This window comes from Microtus ochrogaster, unplaced genomic scaffold (genome assembly GCF_000317375.1).
Source record: "Microtus ochrogaster isolate Prairie Vole_2 unplaced genomic scaffold, MicOch1.0 UNK79, whole genome shotgun sequence".
NCBI classification, from domain to species: domain Eukaryota; kingdom Metazoa; phylum Chordata; class Mammalia; order Rodentia; family Cricetidae; genus Microtus; species Microtus ochrogaster.
In genome coordinates this window covers 1247798-1270176 of record NW_004949177.1, presented here as the reverse complement: position 1 = coordinate 1270176, position 22379 = coordinate 1247798, and the positions used below count along the sequence as shown (strand labels likewise).

At 37.5% G+C, this 22379-nt stretch overlaps 1 protein-coding gene across 1 annotated transcript in view; it reads right to left on the bottom strand.

The window, feature by feature from the left end:
* Aff2 (AF4/FMR2 family member 2) overlaps window positions 1-22379 on the bottom strand; it is a 563314-nt gene that overhangs the window by 72969 nt on the left and 467966 nt on the right. Inside the window, exon 8 of the mRNA XM_026777641.1 lies at window positions 20631-20668. Coding sequence (XP_026633442.1) covers window positions 20631-20668 — 38 coding nt within the window. The remainder of the gene's footprint in view (window positions 1-20630; window positions 20669-22379) is intronic.

The following is a 22379-nucleotide window of genomic DNA, read 5'->3' as shown; positions in this document are numbered from 1 at the left end:
GAAATCATTGTCACAGGAAACACTCAGATAGCTACACTATTTTAAGTGCACTATGCAGATCAAACATATTTAATATCCATCATAATCCTATGAGGTGTGTTGTAGCATAATTCTCATGACACATTTGAGAAAAGAGGTGAAGCAACTAGATCAAACTAGCACTGAGAAAGTACCAGAGCCAGCAAAATCCAACATTGGAGCCTGTGCTTCTCAAAACTTCATTTTATGTCTTTTATGCCCCTGTAGATAGGTGCTCGTTTCGTTATTTAGCATCTCTTACAGCATTTAGCAGAAGAGAAGCCTCACACATCTCCATTTATTATAACAAGTCATGCAGACTACTTTCTGTTGGGGAATATTATTTTAAGGTGTGTTACTTTTATGTCACATTTGTTTTAACTCTGTGAAGCTGTGCTACTGTGCCTGTCTTAAATGCCTGATAAAAAGCTGACCAACCAATAGCAAGGCAGGAGAGAGAAATAGGCGGGGCTGGCAGGCACAAAGGATAAATAAGAAAAATCTGGGAGAAAAAGGCTTTGAGGAAGGAAGAGAGAACAAAGAGAGGAGAACACTAGGGGCCAGCCACCCAGCTACACAGCAAGCCAGAGAGTAAGAGTTAAAGTAAGATATTCAGAAGAAAAAGAAAAGGCCCAAAGGCAAAAAAGATAGATGGGATAAGATAGGAAAAGTTGGCTAGCAACAAGATAAGCTAAGGCCAAGAATTCATAAGAAAGAATAAGTGTCCGTGTGAGATTTATTTGAGAGCTGGATGGTGGGCACTCCCCAAAAGCCTCCAGAGTAAAGAGTAAAACAACCAGCACCTTTCCTTGATTGTGGTACTAATTGTTCATCTAGTGGAGAGATATAAAAGCATTGATCTCCTAAATAAACAGATTCACCTTTAATGCCAGAAAATTAGTGTTTGCTAAATGTGGAGAGGGGACAGGAAAAGACAGAAAGGGGGTAGATTTTCCACAAATTCTATTATCATAGTATTTTCCTTTTGCTATCTGGAAAATGTAATCATTCTGCTTAGCCATTAAGTCCCTGACACAAATCAAAGCATATGTAGCATATGTAATGAGAGATTTTTGTATTTCAAATTCCCATAGTTGTTCTTCTTGAAGGCCATCCAACAGCAATATTGAATTCACTTCTTTTTTAAAACATAATTTGATTGTTTCAATTGTTAGCTTTATATAACCATGACCAATACCAGAGAAGAACTTCAAGGAGGAAAGATTTATTCACTGGTTAGTCAGCTGTTCCATTACTGTGGGTCTTTAGCAATGCTGAAGTAGCATGCTGGAAGAGCATGCTTGAAGAAGGCTGCTCATTCTACGGCAGACTGCAGGAGAGAGACATGCAGAAAGGGGCCATAAACAACATATTCTTCAACAGCATGCTCCTAATGAGCTTCTGGTGACCTACTTCCTCCAACGAATGCCCTACATTCTAGTCCTTTAAATAATGCTATCAAGTTGGGAATGCATCAGTGGATTAACACTGTGATTGTGTAAGAGCCCTCATGGCCAAATTAAGTATTGACTAGATCCACCATCTTGGGAAATACATCTCCAAAGTGTTCAGAGCAACATGTCATCTCCTCGTCATTCCCAATGTTATTATCAACATTAATATAAATAAGTCTAAAATATAATTTGGTCTTAAATATCTGCTATTAATTGCCAAAGTCTATGTTTTAGTTCCATTTTGACAAATTTTTTTCACAAAATTATACCTTCCTATGAAGAGCCCACCAAAACTTCTTTCTTTGTACCAAATATGGTGTGTTCCTTCTGTTGGGGTCCATTTACCCACCAGGGCAATGAACATGTGCAATCAAATAAGGTTTTATTTGGGTTTAGAGTGGTTTGAGATTCTGTGGTTGGGAATATTTGGTACACTTTGGATTCCATCACAGGGAACACAATGTCGCTAAAGCAAAGATTATCTCCATACTACCCGGCAAACAACCATATGTTTTCTTAGTAGTCAAACTATCTTTTCAATCCTCTATGCTTCATTTGAGAGACCCCATTTAGTTATGATTTTTAATATAATATAACTATGATTTATAAATCATAAAAATCACACTATGATTTTTCACATACTCTTACTTTGTCTATGATATGTTTAGATTTTACTTACTAGCAAGTTAGATATAATTTGCTGTTTATAGTTTTGAATTTCTGAAAATAGTATTTGAGTTTAATATTCATCCTCTTAGGATTCACATCATAAACCTGACTTTAGAGGCAACACTGTGGGATGATTTTATTGGTAGAAACCATCTTTTACTAATTTAAAGAATTAAACTCCTTGTGCCAGGATTATGGAATATAAAATTAAACCTTCTTTAGATCTAAATTTACAAATTCTGGTAGAAATATTCTAATAGTATCAAAATGTAATAATTCTATCTCTACAATTTGATCATAATAGTATAGATTCAGTTCATCTTAATAAATTTGAGGCATAAGATTCCCCAAAGGTTTTAGTATGTGAATGATAAATGTGTTTATTGTCTCAGAAATGTCTATGTGCATTATCCATGGTACTTATATAACAATGAAGACAGCATTAGCCAAAGGACATTAACGCCTGAACAATGCCAGCCAATTGCTTGCTATAGTTTCTAAAATCTGTCAGTAAAATCTGTGCTTCCCATAATAAACATATTCCTTCACCCATGGATGTTGAACCCCTGCAAGCCAATGAGCTGCTCTGAGTTGGAACCAAGAGAATATACTTTGGCAAGGAGAAAACATTGAAATGAATAATGAATGCTATTTCCTCTTTGCTGGCAGGGAGGGATAGGGATTGGGGGGATTTTTCATTTGTGATTGACTTTGAGTGTGGGGCAGAAAACTGGAGAAAAGGGATGAGAGGTGGCAAACAGACTTATATGCTTTTGTTTGCTGAGGACATCCTGGTAACTGGGAAGAGAGCAGAGATGTGTGAGTGCTCTTAATAAACAGCACTGGGTATCTAAATCCTCTTGGCAATATTCTAATGTTTGAAAATGAAAACGTAGAAAAAAGAAATTCCCTAGATATAAGATCACTTTTATGCTTTGCTTTGCTTTAACAGAGAAGATAAGAGAGATCAAGATGAAACAGATACATTGAATTTCCAAAAAACTAAGCCATGCTCCATGAGGACCAAATGGTGCTGAATTTGAATTATTTTTTAGCCACAAATTAGCACCTCTCAAGATCTTCATGTTTTTGAGCCATTGATTTTTGATAAATACTGACTGGCAAATGTGAGAACAGATGTAGGTGTGCCAGATGGTTTTTCCAGACATGTTCAGGTCTAACTGCCAAACTTTGGGCTAAAACTGAGGAAAATGAAGCAATATTTTATTCTCGTTCTCCTGGCTATGGGGAGGGTACTAATCTGTGCCCACTAGTTCATATACTATACACAATGCAATCAATTTGAAAAAGAATCACTGATTCATCTTCTGGGCCAAAAGAAATATACCAATAAAGAGGAAATAGAAATAGCTTCCCAAAATTAAAATATGCTGGAAAACAGAGGAAGTATCCATTATCAGTTATGCAAGATTTTATGAGAAATTGCCTGAATCCTTTGAGCCAACAGTGTTTACAGTTACTGCAATGAAAATTCTAATTTTGTGCTCTAATGAACACAAAACGATCCATATTCAACCTTGGCAAAACTTATAATGACTATGTAATTGAAGTGACTTTGCCATACTAAAATATTTTGTAAAATTATAGGAAGCTGCCAAGATGTAAGAACAAGGAGTTTGAAGCCTTAGATATGTGGTATGATAGCCCCCACACCTCTTATCATGCAAGTAGGAGAAACAATCAGGAAAATAGAAAGCACCATTCACACTTAACACTATCTTACTAAGATGTCATGAAATACATCAGATGCTTTTGACAACGAAGAATACAATATAGCTATTTTAAGCATCAAAATATATCAAGTTACCATTACTTGTTTTAATATTTTTCAGTATACTTAAAATGCTATCAAATTTTTGCTACTTACACAGCTGAAATATAGTGAAGTAAAGCCTTCTGCCCCATGATTTTTTGTTAGAACTGACTAGTATTTATCACTCATGCTAAAACATGAAAATAGCTTGCCAAGTGAAATAAGGCATGCTTTACATGTTATATGATTCCAGTCCTGTGACATACCCAGAAAAGCCAATTCCATATAGATAGCAAGTATATTAGTAGTCAGAGCATGCTAGAGAAGAGTGACTTTTCCCTCTGGGATTGATGAATGTTCTAAAAACAATTGCGATTATTGCCATAATCCATGAATATACTATATGCTGTTGAATTGTATATTTCAAATCTGAATTGTATGACATGTGATGTTTTTCTGAGTTAAGTTGTTTTAAAACTATGCTTGTAGTGAATAAAATTTTGAGATAGGGATAGACAGTACAGTATGTCTATAGGGATAGACATTAATACTAATGTATTCACCTAAGTAAACCAAAATGCTTCATCTTAATAGCTCATTTTACCTTCTTATAATGAGCCTATGTTTTAATGGCACACAGAAACACATACACAATTCCTACACACACATGTGCACACACACACACACTGCATTTTTTTATCTTCTAAAAATAAACGTTTGTTAACTACTAACATACTTCCAAGCATTATTTGTAGATGATACAGGCTGAAAGACTGAATTCACTAATAAAATTCACTGAGTCAAAACATAGCCATGATTAACATTGTCTGAGTCCTTTATCTTTCTTAACAAAAATTTAAAACAACACAGATGCAGTTGCCCTTCCATCATCCCTTCCCACTGCCTTCCTCATCTTCATGCCCCAGATCCACACTTCCTCTCTTTCTTTTCAGAAAATAGGAGGCCTCCCAGAGACATCAGCCAAACATGACGTAACAAGATGAAATAAGAGTAGACACATACCCTCATATACGGCTGAACAAGGTAACCCAGTAGTAGGAAAAGGATACCAAGAGTATATGAAAGAGTCAGAGACATCCCCACTCCCACTGTTAGGAATCCTACAAGAGGCCCAAGCTATACAACCATATCATATATGCAGAGTACCTAGGTCAGGCACATACAGGCTCCCCTGATTGTCACTTGAGTCTCTGTGGGCCCCTATGAGCCCTGCTTAGTTGATTCTGTGGGCCATGTTCTGTAGTGATACTTCATTTGTATTTTAATAAATAAAGCTTGCCTGAAGATCAGAGAGTAAAACAACCCTACTGCTCAGCTTTACAGACCAGGCAGTGGTGGCACACACCTATAATCCCAGTAGCCACACTAGTTTGCCGTAGAAACCAGGCGGTGGTGGTGCAGGCCTTTAATTCCAGCCATAGAGAGGAATATAAGAGGGGAGAAGACAGCTCTCAGACACAGTCTCATTCTGAGGATTCCTCGAGGCAGAATCCCCATTTTCGGACTGAGGCAATGCTGAGCCAGTGGCACACTGCTTTACTTTTCTGATCCTCAGGTTGAACCCCAATATCTGTCTCTGGGATTTTATTAGTCATGTTACAATCTTCTGGCATCCTTGACTGGTCAGGCTCCTATAACCCTTACTCCTCCTCATCTGTGGGCTTCCCTAAACTCCACATAGTGTTTGGTTGTGGGTCTCCATATTTGCTCGCATGAGTTGCAAAATGAAACCTCTCTCTGGTGATGATTATACTAGACTCCAGTCTACAAGTATAGCAGAATCATTAGGAGTCATTTTAATTTTTTTCTTTTTTTTTCTTTTCTTATCTTCTTTTTTGCCAGTCATATTTGGTTCCACCCTATGTCTCTGGTTTCTGGACATCCAAGCAGTTTCAGACATGAGCCCCCTCTTGTGGCATGGGCCTCAAGTTAAATCAGACATTGGTTGGCCACTCCCACAATTTCTGCACCACCATTACCCCAGCACATCTCCAAGCAGGTCAGATTGTAGGACAAAGGCTTTGTGACTGGTTGGTGTTCCAGTTCCTCCACTAAAAGTCTTGCCTAGTTATAGAAGATGGCCAGGTCAGACTCCATATCTTCCACTACTAAGAGTCTTCGCTAGGGTTACTGTTGTAGATTCTAGGATGTTTCCATTGCCTTAGGTTTCTACCTCACTTCCAAACTACCCCTCCCCCATTCCAGTCATCTCTCCTACTACTTTTTTCCTCTGTCCTCCCCCAACACAACACCTCCTGTTCCCATCCCCATGCCCCACCTGACCCCATTCCACCCATGATATCTATTCTATTTCCCCCCTTCCCAGGAAGGCATGTGTCACCTCTTGGACTCCTTGTTACTTAGCTTCTTAGAGCTGTAAGCATCAATAAACCTGCATTTCTGTACTGTATACTAGTGAAAAACACTAGAGAACTTATGCTTTCAACATAAATTGTTGAAAAATCCCCCTGATTCAATCATTTTTCATGTGGGTGAATTACCAAAGAGATGATTTACTACCTACATACCAAATCAAGGAACACAACTGGATACTTTTAAGAATTAGGTTTAACATGATTGTGTCTAAATCCTTAGAACTTTTGAGCACCCAATGTTTTGTACAAATAGCAAAATGAGAATTTATCATCACATTGATAATTTTGTATAGGCTACTTGATCAGCAAAGGAATTAGAATGCATCAAATTGTTTCATCTGAAGGGTATTTGGTATCTTTTAATTCCTTGAAAATCATTCTCTCTACATGTGGTATCTTCATTAATTAAATTATGTTGATTACCGGAGAATTTCTTTCTGTGGACCTGTATAACATCAAAGACAAAAACACAAACTTTCAAATGTAGCAATTTTGTCTTTATTACTCTTTGACCATATTATTCTTTTTTAAAAGAGCTATACCTATGTGCAATTTTTCTAGAAGAAAATGTACTTCAAGGATTGGATTTCTGAGTGTTTCACATTATGCTTTCACTTGAAAGACAAATTCAATTTGACATGAAGTTTCATTATGAAGAAACAGTTACATGTAGTGACACTGGTTATTGAAAATTGAAATGAAGTGAGAGAGGAAGCTAACACCAATATGTATGAGAGTTTTCTTTTTTGAAATGACACAAATAACTCAATATATCTAATCATCTCTGCTATAGCCACTGGGGACTGAGCTGTAGTGATATTGCATGAGGTAGATTCTTGATTGCTTGCAACCTAGTTATTAAGCCATATGTCACTTATAACAGTAGGTAAAAACCTTTTTGCAACTGCTGGATTTTGGGGATTGTTTTTACTCTCTGTTGCTTAAAGTCAATAATGTTAATAATCTAGACATGAAGTTCATAATGTAAGAGTACAAGCCAGTCACCATAGACTGACAGTTTGGCGTTTACATCAACAGCTGAACGAACTACTACAAGCCTAGCAATAGGCATCAGTCACATCATCTCTGAACATATTTTCTTAGGCTCTGAATGTCATAAGCAGAGAGTAGTTTTTTTAAAAAAATCATGAATTCAATAGGGTATTTTTATCTTCTTATTGTACCCTTTGTATCAATCAATCAAGGACTAGATTCAATTTATGTTTCTATGGGTTCTGCAGTGTTTTTCTCTCTTATCCACAAAACTATGGCTTCTGGTTCCCTTGGCAGATGATTCTTCCAAGTTTGTAAAATGAATCATCTTTTGACTACCCATTCTTTAGCTACTAGAGCTAATGTTACCCAAAGATTGTCAACCCCCCCTCCGATATGAAGTTTTTTTTTTTATCATTTCTCTTCTTCCCATCTTGCCTCCCCTTGAAGAGGCTCAATATATTCCCTTTAGATAGTCTGTGTTTACACCTGGATTTTTACAGGTGGAGTACACTTCTTAATTTTGGCTTCTTGATGAGATGTGATACACAGTGTCACTCTGGATTCCTTTTATAATAAAAGCTCCAATATAAGCTGGGCTTTGTGGCACTGGCATTTAGGAGATTGAGTCTGAATAGTCAAAATGTTTATATAGTTTAGGCTGTATACAGAGACTGGTCTAAAGAAGAAAACCAACATAAAACAAATCCCAGTTGGCAGACAATGATTGATGGGTGATCCCTGTCTATGTAAGAGTGAGGTCTTCATCACTAGATATGACCATCCATCCTATCCTCTCTTGACCTTTTACCAAAATGTCCTTCTGTCATTTGAGATCATTTAGAGTAGTAAGTCATTATGCAAAAATGTTTTATGCTAAGCATTTGGAGTAAAAGTTAGTGATCCCTAACATTATAATAAAATATTTAATGCTTATGATTAGAGTTACACTTTGAGTTTTTTGGAGGACTTATTGTTTAGTAGGTCAAAAATCAAAGTAAATTTCCCTGATGTGACTAGTTTTTAACACCTTACTTGAAGAAATACTATTGAATGAGCTGCCTGAATGAACAGAAAGATTGGGAACCCAAACACTTCTAGCTTGAGTAACATGTTACTGATACCAGAAATGAGTTCATCCCCATACAAAGTTTTCTCTGAAGTTATGTTCCTCACCCAGAGGTAATTTTTCAATAAAATCAACTTTCATTATTTCAAGCACAATGGCAATCCTTGAGGGAATAAATCAGGTAATCCAACTCTAAAATTCTGCACGAAGCACACTTTACTTTGTAGGTTTATTTTCTAAAATATAGTCTTGCTTGTTAGTATCCTTTGTATACCTTAGTGTTAAGTGCAGATATTTTGCCCCATCATTGATATATGACCAAAGCATTGAATGGCTTACATTATTTGTGGAAAATTAAAGAAATCTTCTTTAGTTGTATAATTCTATAGTGTTATTTCTTAAACCCATGCAACTAAATACATCTATGACCTGATGTATCAAGTCAGGATTAATAGCAACTCCAATTGCACTAGTTACTTGGTGTCATATAACTTCTGTGACTATAAGCCAAAGAAAAACATTACCAAATGTCTCTTCCAACTGTGATAGTAAGCTAAGACAGGAACAAAATAGGGAAGAACAAATATCCTTCTCAACTCTCAGAAAGAAGGCATGAGTGTTTCTGTGTTGGACTTGGCTGTTTTATGTTTTATGTCCTGTTTATTTCTGAACATGAAGATGGCCTTTCAAAAATAGTATATATCATGTATCCTCTATATCTTCATGATTTCCCTTTTGTTTTCTTATCCTGTGTGATAAAAATTTGCCTTGGCTTTCTTGGAAATGCCTAATGATATCAAACAAAACTGAAATTGCCCATGTGGAACCTCCATCCTCCACAGTGAGAAAGTGGGGACAGAGCAAAAGAATCACTTAAAAATGCTTACAGAAGTAATGAAAAGTACTTACTTGTACGGCACTTGAAGTTTTGTGGAAGGAGAGTATAACAGTTTAAATTAAGGATGTCTCCCATAGACACACATACTTGAATTCTGAGTCCCTAGTAGGTGGTGCTGTTTGGGGAGCTTTTGAAACTTTTAGGACAGGAGCCTTGTTGGAGGAAGCATGACACTGTTGACAGGCTTTAAGAGTTCATGCCTTGATCCACTGTCGTTTTCTGCCTCTGCTTCTTACTCCTGTTAGCATACAATTCCTGTGGATACATCTTTCTCTGGAACCTTAACACAAGAAATTCTGAAGTTTTTTTAGGTTGTGATATTTTATTTTATTTTTATTTATTTATTTTTTGGTTCTTTGAGACAGGGTTTCTCTGTGGTTTTGGAGCCTGTCCTAAAACTAGCTCTTGTAGACAAGGCTGGTCTCTAACTCACAGAGATCCACCTGCCTCTGCTTCCTAAGTGCTGGGATTAAAGGCGTGCGCCACCACCGCCCAGCAAAGTTGTGATATTTTCAAAACAACTAGTTATCTAGCACTATTTATGTTGGAGGGACTATTTTAACAATGCTCTTGCTCAAGCTTAATGCCCTCAGAAAATTCCCTTTTCAGGTGTTCTTTCGGACAGCAGGAGAGCATCACTCTTATTTTGAACTAATAACCACATTATTACTCTGATCACACGTTTCAATGTCCATTGTTCTGATTTGCCATCTTGGACAGTTTTCAAATGTTGAAGCCACATCCTAAATCTATTACCTATCGTCAAAGACCAGGAGAAAATTATCAGACACGGTTTGATTGTACTTTCCATGGGGCTCCATCAGCAGGATCTGTACCAGAACAATATCACTGCAGGGAGGGCACAGTTACTCTCTGCTCTGTCACTGCAAAGCAGCTCTCATTTGGGGGTTAATTGAAAACAGATACCATGCTATATTTAAAACACTATATGAGCAGATCATTCTACAGTGCTCAGAAGTGATAGTTCTGTTCCCTTTTAAAATGTCTACAAACTTGTTCTAATCACATTAAATCCCTTCTTGAAAATAGGTAGGTTTAAACTATATATGATTATACCGTGTGTGTGAAGTACATATACATATACCTAAAGCAAGTACATTACAAGCATCATTGTTTAAGTACCACATGTTAATCAACTGCATGACTGGAACTCTACAACACTGTGTAAATTCAATTTTAACGTAATTTAAGTTGGAAGTAACAAACATCTCAAGGTAGTAGAGAAGAGATGCATAATGCATGTTTCTACATGCACTATCCACAGGTTTCCAGGAACTCATGCTGTAGTGCATGATCATGCAAAAACAGAAATGGTATGAATGAATTCCATGACTGCCATAAATGTCATAGTACTTTCATATAGAATATTGTCACATGCATTATGAACCTGCTCAAAGATAAGCAAAGAAACCCACTAAAATTCTCTGAAATATTCTTCAAAGTATGCAGAATCTACTTGTAAGAACATGGTACAGAGAAGAAGCAAAAATACTTAAAATTTTGGTAAGGGTGAAAACTGAGAGAAATGTTTCAAAGGGCTGGGGAGAAGACTTATTTTCTGCATAAATGTGAGGACTGGAGTTTGAATCCCCTTCACCAGCATGGCACCCAGGTAGGCATGGCAGCTTGCTTATAATTCCAGGGCTTAGGAGGTGGGGACAGACGGTTCCATGCCAAGCTGATTTGATAGAAAAGTCAAGTCAGCAAGCTTTGAGATCAAGTGAGAAACGCTGGCACAAATTTAAAAAGTGATTGATGAAGATACATAATGTCAACTTCTGGCCTCCACATGCCCCTGCACACATTTACACTTACACCTACACACATATTCTCACTCATACACATGTGGACTTATATCACATAAGGATGCATAACACATAAACACACAACACACACAGACACATACACACACAAAAATCCCTGAAATTTTCTTTTAGTCATGGTTGTCTCTTCCTTTTTCATCCTCAGCAAAATTCTCATATTAGTAACCATCTATATAAACATATATGTAAAGATTGAATTGTAATGACATGCAATATGCCACAGTTATAAATTCTTCAAACAAAATGCTTTCCTGTGAAAGAATTATTTACTTTTTAAATCCAAATATTAGGTTTGTAAATAACTGATATTAGTTTAGGTCAGAATTTTAAGAAAGCAAAAACTATTTGTTTCCTATTTTAGTTTCCAGCTAAAATGAGTCATGTCTTTAGTTCTTAGTCCTACAAAGAGTAAGCGACTGCATAAGAAGTTACTACTTCAGTATTTTGACTTTATGCACACTTTGTGATTGGTGGATGACAAATTTACTGTTTGGAGCCTTATGCATAGCTATCATAGAGACATGCATCATTTCCATAGGAATAAATAGCCCCACTATGCTTATGGGTATTTTTCTGATGAAAATATACTCCAAAGAAAAATTATGTCTATGAAAAAATGTTTTCTAAACCTGAAATATTAGTGTTATATGTCATGACTTATACCATATTTGAGTAATATGGAAGGAAATGTATGGAGAGATATCAAGAGATTAAATGTTAGAAAACATTCAAGACTACATGAAGCTGCAAGGGATCATCTGAATGCTTGGGAAACTCCTACATAAGCTGACATTTACCCAAAAGTCTGCAGAGGATTAGTCAGATAAAATCAGACTTGATGTCTATTTCTTTGGAAGCCATTTAAAAGGGGTACCTTATAACTCCTCCTTAACTCTAACCTATAACTCTGTACAATAAATTAATCTTCAGATCTTAGTTCTCTACATTTCACTGTTCTTCACTTAAAAATCAAAAGTAGGGTGCACATTTTGGGGTTCCAGTACCTTGGCACTTGCAACTACTCTTATTTTTTTCTTTCCTCTAATTCGCAGTATTTTCTTCTTCAGCTGTAGAAAATGGCTTCTCTCATAAGCAGCCTCTGAGTACCAGACATTGCTTGCAGCACAGCACCTGCTTGCTTCCTTTAGTGCTTTTTGAAAGCCTTATTCTGCTGGCTCTCTTGAATACCTTGTACTCCCACAGTTTATCAGGGGATTCCTGCTGTGACACAGAGAGCTGCTTCCAAGCACTTTCTCAGTCCTTCATCTGTATCCCCACAGGATGCTGCATGAACTTCAATCACAAACCCAACGTGTTTACATTTCAATGGAATGATTTGTGAATTTTCCTACCAAAGGGTGAGGATTGCCTGAGCCATGATCTCGTCTGACTTATCCCTCTAGAAATTGAGTTAGGCATATGATAGCTACATAATTAACATTTGTTAAAAGAATAAAGGTATGTGGCTTGCCTGAGTTTTTAACCGATTAGCTATATGACTCAGGATTTTTGACAGTTTTCTCAAAGGTTACTGAACAGGATCTGGAGAGACAGCTCTGCGGTTATGAGTGTTTGCTTCATAACCATGAGAAGTGGAGTTCAGATCCCAGCACTCATGTAACAATCCAGACATGTCATATGTGTCTGTAACAACAGATACATGGGAAACAATGCCCTCTTCTTTTGTCTGTTTTCATAGGCACACACACATGAACATATGATCATGCAGGAACACACAAATAAATAAACACAAATAAATAAAATACATTGTAAAAGAGAAGATGGTAAAATGGCAATGTTAAAGTATAATCCTCAGTATAACTGATGCACACCCAAACTAGAACTGACTTATATGAACAACCGTACACGGAACTGTTGATTTCTGTCTTTGCAGAAAACACTAACATGTATGGCAATAAACTAGTATATGAATCAGTGAAGGAGTATTCGATAGGTATGATAAAATAACCAGATCAGCTCAAAACAACAGGTATAATTTAATAATTGAAAACAGGGAAACTCACGCGACCGGAGTAAAAGTTCCGATGTCCAAACGGGTCAGGTGAACACCAAGAGTGAGTGCACCTGGATCTCCAGGTTTATCTACCTGGCTCCAGGCAGCCACACCCTAGCCATATGTGATTGGCTGAGCTTCCCCATCAAATCAGGATTTATTATAACCAAGGAAAAACCTAAATAAACCTTTTAGCTGTGCTTGCCTTTTTTGACTTTATTAGTGTACTGCTAGTATTACTGTAGATAACACCTCTGTTGTATGGGCCTGGTGATAACAATTGCTTAGGTTACTTTTTAAAGACTTCAAGGTGGTATCTCAAAGTTGTTTTTGCATTTCCCTGATCGCTAAGGAAGCTGAGCATGACCTTAAGTGTCTTTTGGTCATTTGAACTTCTTCTGTTGAGAATTCTCTGTTCAGATCAGTGCCCCATTATTTAATTGGGTTAATTAGCATTTTAAAGTCTAGTTTCTTGAGTTCTTTATATATTTTGGAAATCAGACCTTTGTCTGTTGCAGGGTTGGTGAAGATCTTCTCCCAGTTAGTAGGTTGCCTTTTTGTCTTAATGACAGTGTCCTTTGCTTTACAAAAGCTTCTCAGTTTTAGGAGGTCCCATTTATTCAATGTTGCCCTTATTGTCTGTGCTACTGGGGTTACAACTTTGAGATACCATCTTGTACCTGTCAGAATGGCTAGAATCAAAAATATCAATGATAGCCTTTTCTGGAGAGGATGTGGAGTAAGAGGAACACTCATCCATTGATGGTGGAAATGCAAACTGTGCAACCACTTTGGAAATCAGTGTGGTGGTTTCTCAGGAAATTCGGGATCAACTACCCCAGGATCTAGCAATACCACTCTTGGGAATACCCAAGAGATGCTCTATCATACCAGAAAAGCATTTGTTCAACTATGTTCATAGCAGCATTATTTGTAATAGCTAGAATCTGGAAACAACCTAGATGCCCCTCAAAGGAAGAATGGATAAAGAAAGTGTGGAATATGTACACATTAGAGTACTACTCAGTGGTAAAAAACAATGACATCTTGAATTTTGCATGCAAATGGATGGAAATAGAAAACACTATACTGAGTGAGGTAACCCAGACCCAAAAAGATGAATATGGTATGTACTCACTCATAAGTGGATTCTAGCCATAAATAAAGGACATTGAGCCTATAATATGAGATCCTAGAGAAGCTAAATAAGAAGGTGATCCCAAAGAAAAACATAAAGTTAACCTCCTGATATTGGAAGGAGACAAGATTGCCAGGCAAATATTGGAAACGTTGGGGTGGGGGTAAGGGGAAATGGGGAGAAAAAAGTGAGAAAGGGAGGATGGGGAGAGCTTGTGGGAATGGGATGGTTGGGATGGAGGCAGGGTGGATATAGGAGTAGGGCAGTATATATCTTAACTAAGGGAACCATTTTAGGGTCGGAGAGATTTGACTCTAGAGGTGTTCCCAGGTGTCCATGGAGATGTCCCCAGCTAGATCCTTGGGCAGCTGAGGAGAGGGAACCTGAAATGACCCTATCCTATAGTCATACTGATGATTATCTTGCATATCCCCATAGAAACTTCATCTTGTGATGGATGAAGCTAGAGACAGAGACCCACATTGGAACACTGGACTGAGCTCCTAAGGTCCAAATGAGGAGCAGAAGGAGAGAGAATATGAGTAAGGAAGATAGGACTGTGAGGGGTGCGCCCACGGACTGAGAGGGTGGGGCTGGTCTAATGGGAGCTCATCAAGGCCAGCTGGGTGATAGAGCAGGTGATCAAACCGGCTGACGAGGAGGGCTGATGAGAAGCCAAGGACAATGGCACTGGGTTTTGATCCTACTGCATGTACTGACTTTGTGGGAGCCTAGTCTGTTTGGATGCTCACCTTCCTAGTCCTGGATGGAGGGGGGAGGACCTTGGACTTCCCACAGGGCAGGGAACCCTGACTGCTCTTTGGACTGGAGAGGGAGGGGAAGGGGGATGGGTGGAGCGGGAGGGAAATGGGAGGAGGGGAGGAGGTGGAAAATTTTAATTAAATAATAAAAATAAAAAAAGACTTCAAGGCCACTCTTGTTAAAAGCACCAACTCTTTATTTTGTGCTTCAGATGCCCAGTAGTGACTAACACAGGATGAAACAGCTTAACATCTAAGATATCGTATCATATCATATCATATCATATCATATCATATCATATCATATCATATCATATCATGTCTCCTTTGCTATCTTAACCTTTTTGGGGTCAGATACTGTCTGCCCAACTCTACATATAAGCATATTTACATTAATTTTTTCAAAATATCTCCAATCTCTTCCCTTTCCTTTCAAGGTTAAAGATGTCAAGATAATAGTGACTAAGATATTTTTAAGATTTGCAATGGTAAAATGATAAGCAGATTGATAACCATCAAGTTTTACCAGATTATCAGGGATTTTCAACAATCATTTCTCTGGCTCTCAGTTATCTCCTCTGAGATTTTACAATTTTACTCAAATATTGGAGGGAGGGGTTCCTGGAAACTTGATCAGCTTTTTCTAACTGTGAGGAAAAGTTCTGAAATCCCTTGCATCCAATTGTAGCTATCCATACAGCATAAAGACCATTTGTTTTATATAGCTGTTTAGAGAAATAATTTTTGCTATCTTTTTAATTGACTTTAACCAGAGCTGATTGGAGATTGACTAGAGATTTATAAAGACCAATGCTGTGGGGTTTCACTGTTAAGGTATGAGTGGACAGGGTACACAGCCTGCCTCCCTGGTGTGGCACATTGGAAATTGCAGGTAATTGCCGATGCCATTCAGAGGGAATGATGCCTACGTGTTCCTTATTCTCAATGGGGGATGTGCCAGGGGATGTTTGTAATTCAGGAAATTATTTAGAATGTGACTGTAAAAGAAATACAGAAGATATTTTATGGTTTCATGATTAGGGTTTTCTGTACTTTCCACAGGACCTTTGAAGATAGTATGCTTACTTCAGGTATTCTCACTAGAAACTAGATAAGATTTATTAGAGCACTGGATTTTTCAAACTACCTATAGAGACAAGGCTTTTGAAATAAAGACTTAATTTTCCCATTCAATATCCCATGATATATTATCCCAAGTAAGTATGTTCTTTGGCCAAACACATTTTGGAAACTCTTTGTAAAACGAATCTCAAGAGAACTATCTACAGGACTTCTCTGATCATACATTATGTGAATATGCACAGTAATGCCCATCTATGTGCTAAACCTCCATAGTGCTGTAATCTTTTTATTCTAAAGAAGACAAACCCACAAGATTAATGTTTGTCTGAACCCAGTTGATAACCCATTGTCTGATCACTATGAATGAGACTGATGAATTCACTCCCATTCTTCATATCTGTGATATGCATATATGCAAGAGCATTCAAAGTGAATCTCTGAAAACTTACATAAGGAATCATTTGAGAGTATCAGCCCTACATACTTAGAGCCACACTTATCTCCAACAGAATAGACCTCTTTAAACATATAATTATATGGGTTCTTGTCCTTCAATTCTCAAATATAGAATGTATAAATGATAAATGGGAAATATACTCATGTGTGTGCACACAAACCAAATAGACCTCTTTAAAAGTATAATTATATGCATTCTTGTTTTCCAATTCTCAAATGTAAACTTTAGAATGATGGATGAGGATGTGAGTCTGTGTGTGTGTATGTCTGTTTAATAAGAGTTGATACAAAAACACACACACATATATATACATATATGTGTGTCTGTTTTTAGCAGGCACATGATGCTTCAAACTGGATTAAAATGATCTAGAATGAGCATACTTAGAAAACAAGGTTTTATGCTTTTGTTTTTATTAAAATATGAAGTACCATATGAATAACATTGCTGAAATTTGGAGCAAGGAAGGACAAGTTCAGTTTTATATGTTAAGCTAATGTCAGCCCTAGGACTTGAACCCAAAGGTCAGTGTCTAAATGATTAAAGTACTAATTGATGGTTCATGTTCATCACAAGATAAGAGCTCTTCAGTGTTGTTTGTCTCTACCATGCTAATTTCTCTCACTTCAGCTTTCAAATCTGCCCTTCACTGTAGACATTTCACCAGGCAGTGGAACTCTTTGTGCCCCTTGCCACACCTCAGGCCAGTATCTTAAACCAGTAGTATTTACACTCTTGATGCAAATGTTTCTACTTCGCCCTTTCCACCCCTGACTCCAACAATACTAGATCTTCTGAAAGCTTTTTCCTTGATTTATCACTTCCTGCACATCAGAGATGTCCATCACATACACACTCTTTCTTCTATTTAGTTCTTTAAAATAGGATTTTTATCACTGCTACTGGAGGCTCTGCTCCTCAACGGTAAGCATGGTGTCAGATTTTCTTTTAGATCTCAGCATCTGCCACATTTCTTGGAACTCTGTAGGTCTGTAGGTCTTAAAGAAAAATATCCATCGTAGAAATTAATGAGTAATATGCAAACAATGATCAGGAAAGTCTTCCTGGCCATTTGCCATTTTCAATAATGAAGCCAGTATATCTACAAGACATATCAGTTCCCAAATAAAACTGTAATTTTATCATCCCAGTTGATTCTGACTATGATTTGTGAATGACAGCCACCATGTTCTGCAATGTTGCTAAAGTGTAAATGCAGGAGAGAATTTTATGTTTTCCTCTCTCTTTTTATCCCTCAACAGATGTCAACCTCAGTTAGATTCAAGTCTACTTATTAGTGCATGGAGTTTAGCCAAAAGCAATTCACATTTCCAGAAGTATACTATCACATATGTCTTAATAACAGAAACGTAGATTTTCTTTATTTCAAAAGTGTATGTGATAGGTCACACATATGGTAGGAGAAATCTGTACATCTCTCAGTCGTTGTTACAATGACAACCTTGGGGATGACTGCTACAGCACTTTAATATACAAGTGAAAGGCTCTTCCCTAGCACATTACAGAGCTCTGATTTTACTGCACCTATCAAGTTTTGTTGCCATTGTACTTCCATTATACAGAGAAATCACCCAGGCATCTCTTGCCATGATTGTTGATCTTAGGAACGGTCAATGGAGTCTTACCCTAGAAGTAATATTTAATGGTCAAGTTAAGGTCTTTAATATATATGGCGATATTATGTGCTTACATTCCTTAAACATGTATCTATGTATCCTCTTTTATATAGAATATCTACTAATGTTTACCATAGTGATGAAAGGAGCTTACACCCCGGAAAGTGTTGAAACTAAATTGAATGAGTGGCTGAGAAATGTAAAGAGGAAATTGAGCAAAGTTAGTGGACCTAGTCAATAATTTATTACCACCCCAGCAATTGTTCATGTAGTCTTAACTAGATCTAAAGATAACATAATTTCAGAAAACTCATGTGATCTTTGAAATGTGAAAGACTAGCAGTATTTGTAGGTGAATATTCATTGCTTATTAGGAGTTATTGGCCTATCATGGATCACCTACTTGTTGGACGGTCAAAGAGAGTGAGTGAAGAGTGAGTGGCTTTGTTTGTAATAGGAACTAGTTGACATATCAGTTCCAGGAAATCCTGAGCACCCAGTAATGGCTCAGTAAATCTCTACTCCATGTTTTAACATCTGCTCTTCACATTCTCCATCTCCTTTAAACAGTTTAAAGAGTCAAATATTAGGTAGACTCTGCATTGTGAATTAATGAAAATCCACAAAAATGTATAATTTCAAGAAGGGTTAAATTGGGCTGGAGAGAAGGCTCAGAGGTTAAAAGTACAAGCTATTCTTCCTGAGGTTCTGAGTCAATTCCCAGCAACCGCATGGTGGCTTACCACCTTCTATAATGAGACCTGGAGCCCTCTTCTGTCATACAGGGGTATATACATGCAAGCTGAACACAGCATATCTAATAAATGAAATAAATCTCAGAAAAAGGGGGGAGGAATACATCTTTAAAAAGGAAGGGACAATTTTTTGCAATGACCAGACAGAGAACTGGCCTTACTTTCAGGTTATTTGATTAAAATGTAATGCAGCCAGCCCCTCACAGAGACAACGTGCTGTCCTGTACATGTAATGATAAAGCTTGGACTAATTTCCTATAGGAATAGCTGAACGTGGAGAGCAAGTTGCCACATTAAGGGCGAGATTTATACTCTCCTATTCTTTGCACTAACCCTTATGACCTGAACCACATATGTGTATGCAACCAAACTGGACAGAGCAGTGTAGTCTGACTGTGGGAAAGAACATCACTAATGGAAGATGCAGGGATTAAGCCCTAGCCCTGCCCTCATTAGCATCATCATCTAATCCTCAGAACTGTCCAGATACAGGCTCACAGTGGAAGAGCTGTCAGTGTAAACAGATGGAAAAGAAGCCAGGGTTCAGAAATGAGTCTAACCTCAACCAGACAAGATTAAAACTCAGCAACTAAACTGGCTTCCCCACATCCCAACTGTAGAGGGCCCTGCAAGAGCTATGGACAGAGAAGATTCTGTTGACTAAAAACATTAAAACATGTAAGCATAGTATACAGTGCCTTTAGAAAATGTATCAGAGTTTATATTTAATGATATGCTAAATACCACCTGTATGTTCTGGAAAAGCTAGTTCTCTCACACTACAGAAGCAACTTTCTTATTCTTGACATAGCTGATCCATTCTCCAAAAACTATAAAAAATCAATGCACTTCCCATTTCTGTATTTTGTACTAACTATAATGTAAGTTTTTTGGCATAAATTAACACATACTGTCTAGACATGTGATATTCCAAGACCTATAATAACTGAGTAAATAGAGCAAGTCCTTCCTTGGCCATGTTGCTGATAAAAATGTTATACATCATAACATTGCAATCAGGTGTCACAAACCCAAAAGACAAGACAGCCATTCCTTTTCATTTAAAAATCTCCCTTCTAGAAAAGACAGGATGCCTAATGTATCCTATATTTAAAATAACACTGTGTGGCTTGTTTACGATTTTTGTGTCTTACAAAAATGGCTTAATAACTGTTCTTTGTTAGCACCCCTCATTCAGTTAAATGTATTTTTATGAGCTTTTTATTAACAGAGTACTGAAGCCTTGATGGCAAGGTGCAAACCTCCCACGTGGCTGAAGATCACTTGGCACATGTTCAGACATTTATGTCTCTGTCATAGGTTCAGGGTTTGCAATTAAAAATGTAATCTTTTCAGCATAAGAAAAAAAACTCAAAGGCTTGAAGTAGTATGCATTGAATATGATTATAATAGTATTTGGCAGCTATTCATGATGGCACATATTAATTTATGTAAACTGTATAAACTTGGGGCATTTCCTCATCAGGGACGCATGGAAAACTAGAAGCTGGTCGTTGTTCATTGGAGGGTATTTGTCCCCTGTGTTCTGTTTTGTTTTTAAATTGTCATGAATAGAGATAAATGCAAACTACACATCTTTTATGACCTCAATTTCCCCCATGCACAGAGTTCATTAAAATTAACAACTTAAACTACTAAAAATAACTTACTTCACAGGATTATTCTTAGGTTTTGCCTTTTCAACAGCCTGCAAATAGAGAGAAAAATGCAATTAGACAATATTAACAGGCATAATCTTTGCAACTAGTAACCAAAACATCAAGCAATAAAAGTTAGCAAATGCTTTGTAGAAACTTTAGGAAAGAACTGAAACCAGCTCCGATGGATAAGCAATGATATAGAAACCAATTTTCTTCCCCAGAGAAGGTGTTTTCTTGTCCAAGCACAGGCAGACATTGTTAGAGCACCTGGCAAAGTTCAGCAGGAGCCATGAAAGTGGCTCTTGGGTGAACAAGCCGATCATCCCTTCCCTACTATTAAATCTAACTTTATACAATGTGGGCCTGATTGGATTGAAATGACAGCATTGAGAGGGGGCTGCAAAACATGGTGCCTCCATGGCAGGGGATCATTAATATTAACATTCTTCTCAACACCTAACCACACCTACACCACAAGGAAAAGGACAAAAAGTTACCCCAAATTCCTTTGAGTAACAGACATTACAAAAGCACAAGGAATGCCCATATTCTGAGATTAATTTCCTCCCCTGGAACCTTTAGGAAAATACACACCAAATCTCAAAATGAGGACATTTCTGGGCCACGTCGCCTGAGTCACCTTAGACATGGAGACTGGTTCCAGTTTATTGCTGAACCCATTGATCTGTGTACAGTCCATTTATCATTCATGAAAAGAGCTAGTGATCTTCACAGTGTATTAGAAGAAACAACTCTGATCATCTGTCAACAGCCCTCTTATTTCTGTTTCCCTCTCCACAGGGATTTCATCTTCTTCAATTGTTCTGGAATTAAAATGTTGCTAAGCAACACAGCTGGGGGCACTGATGGCAGAATGGCTACAGTCTATCAAACTGTTTAAGCACCTGGAGGGCTTGAATGATGATTTTTTTTCATATATCTGTAGCATAATTATGTAATCAGAAACAAACTTGCACTCTGCTAGATTGTCTCAGGCTATCAGAATAGCATTTAATATGGAGAACAATGAAACAGCAGTCTGACCACCTTCAGGCTTGTTCAGACACTTTAAAACAAAATCCATTAGGGGACCTTGTTTGTGAATTTTGAAGTGGGCAGAGTCTAAGTGGAGGAGAACAGTGCTGTAAATTAGAATACCGAGGCAATCATTTCCAACAGTGCTGCTCTCCCACCGCACTTGACATTGTAGCTAATCATCAGTGAGTTTCAATATGTTGAACTCAGCTATGCCAAATCCATGCATTCAATAGCCGTATACAGTTCCCAAATTTCAAGCATTACTGTTGAAAATCTAAGCTTGTCTTGCTTATTAAGTCTTGGGATTTGTCATTAGATAAACATCTGCTAATATTGGACACTTACTTTGCCTTAATAGGGAAAATTCATTTTCTCACCACCTTTGCCTGAATTTGAATTTTAGCAAGTTCTTGAATAAGAAGACAGTTATAAAATGAAGCAACAGGTAAAAATGAAGAAACAAGAACTATGTGTCTGGCTTCTCCTAATCACCTCTCTGTAGATCTAGGACTTGTGACACCATTCCTATGCAATCCATGTAGATAAAAGGTGTTAACACTGATTACCATAAATTCTTCCAGATCAGATAGACAAAGGAGGAGAATGATGCACATCACTGACCTTTCCTATGGTACTGACACTTAGTCTGCAATGGCATGTGCAGTCCCCTCTGCTGTAAATTCCCTTCCCTTCCCTTCCCTTCCCTTCCCTTCCCTTCCC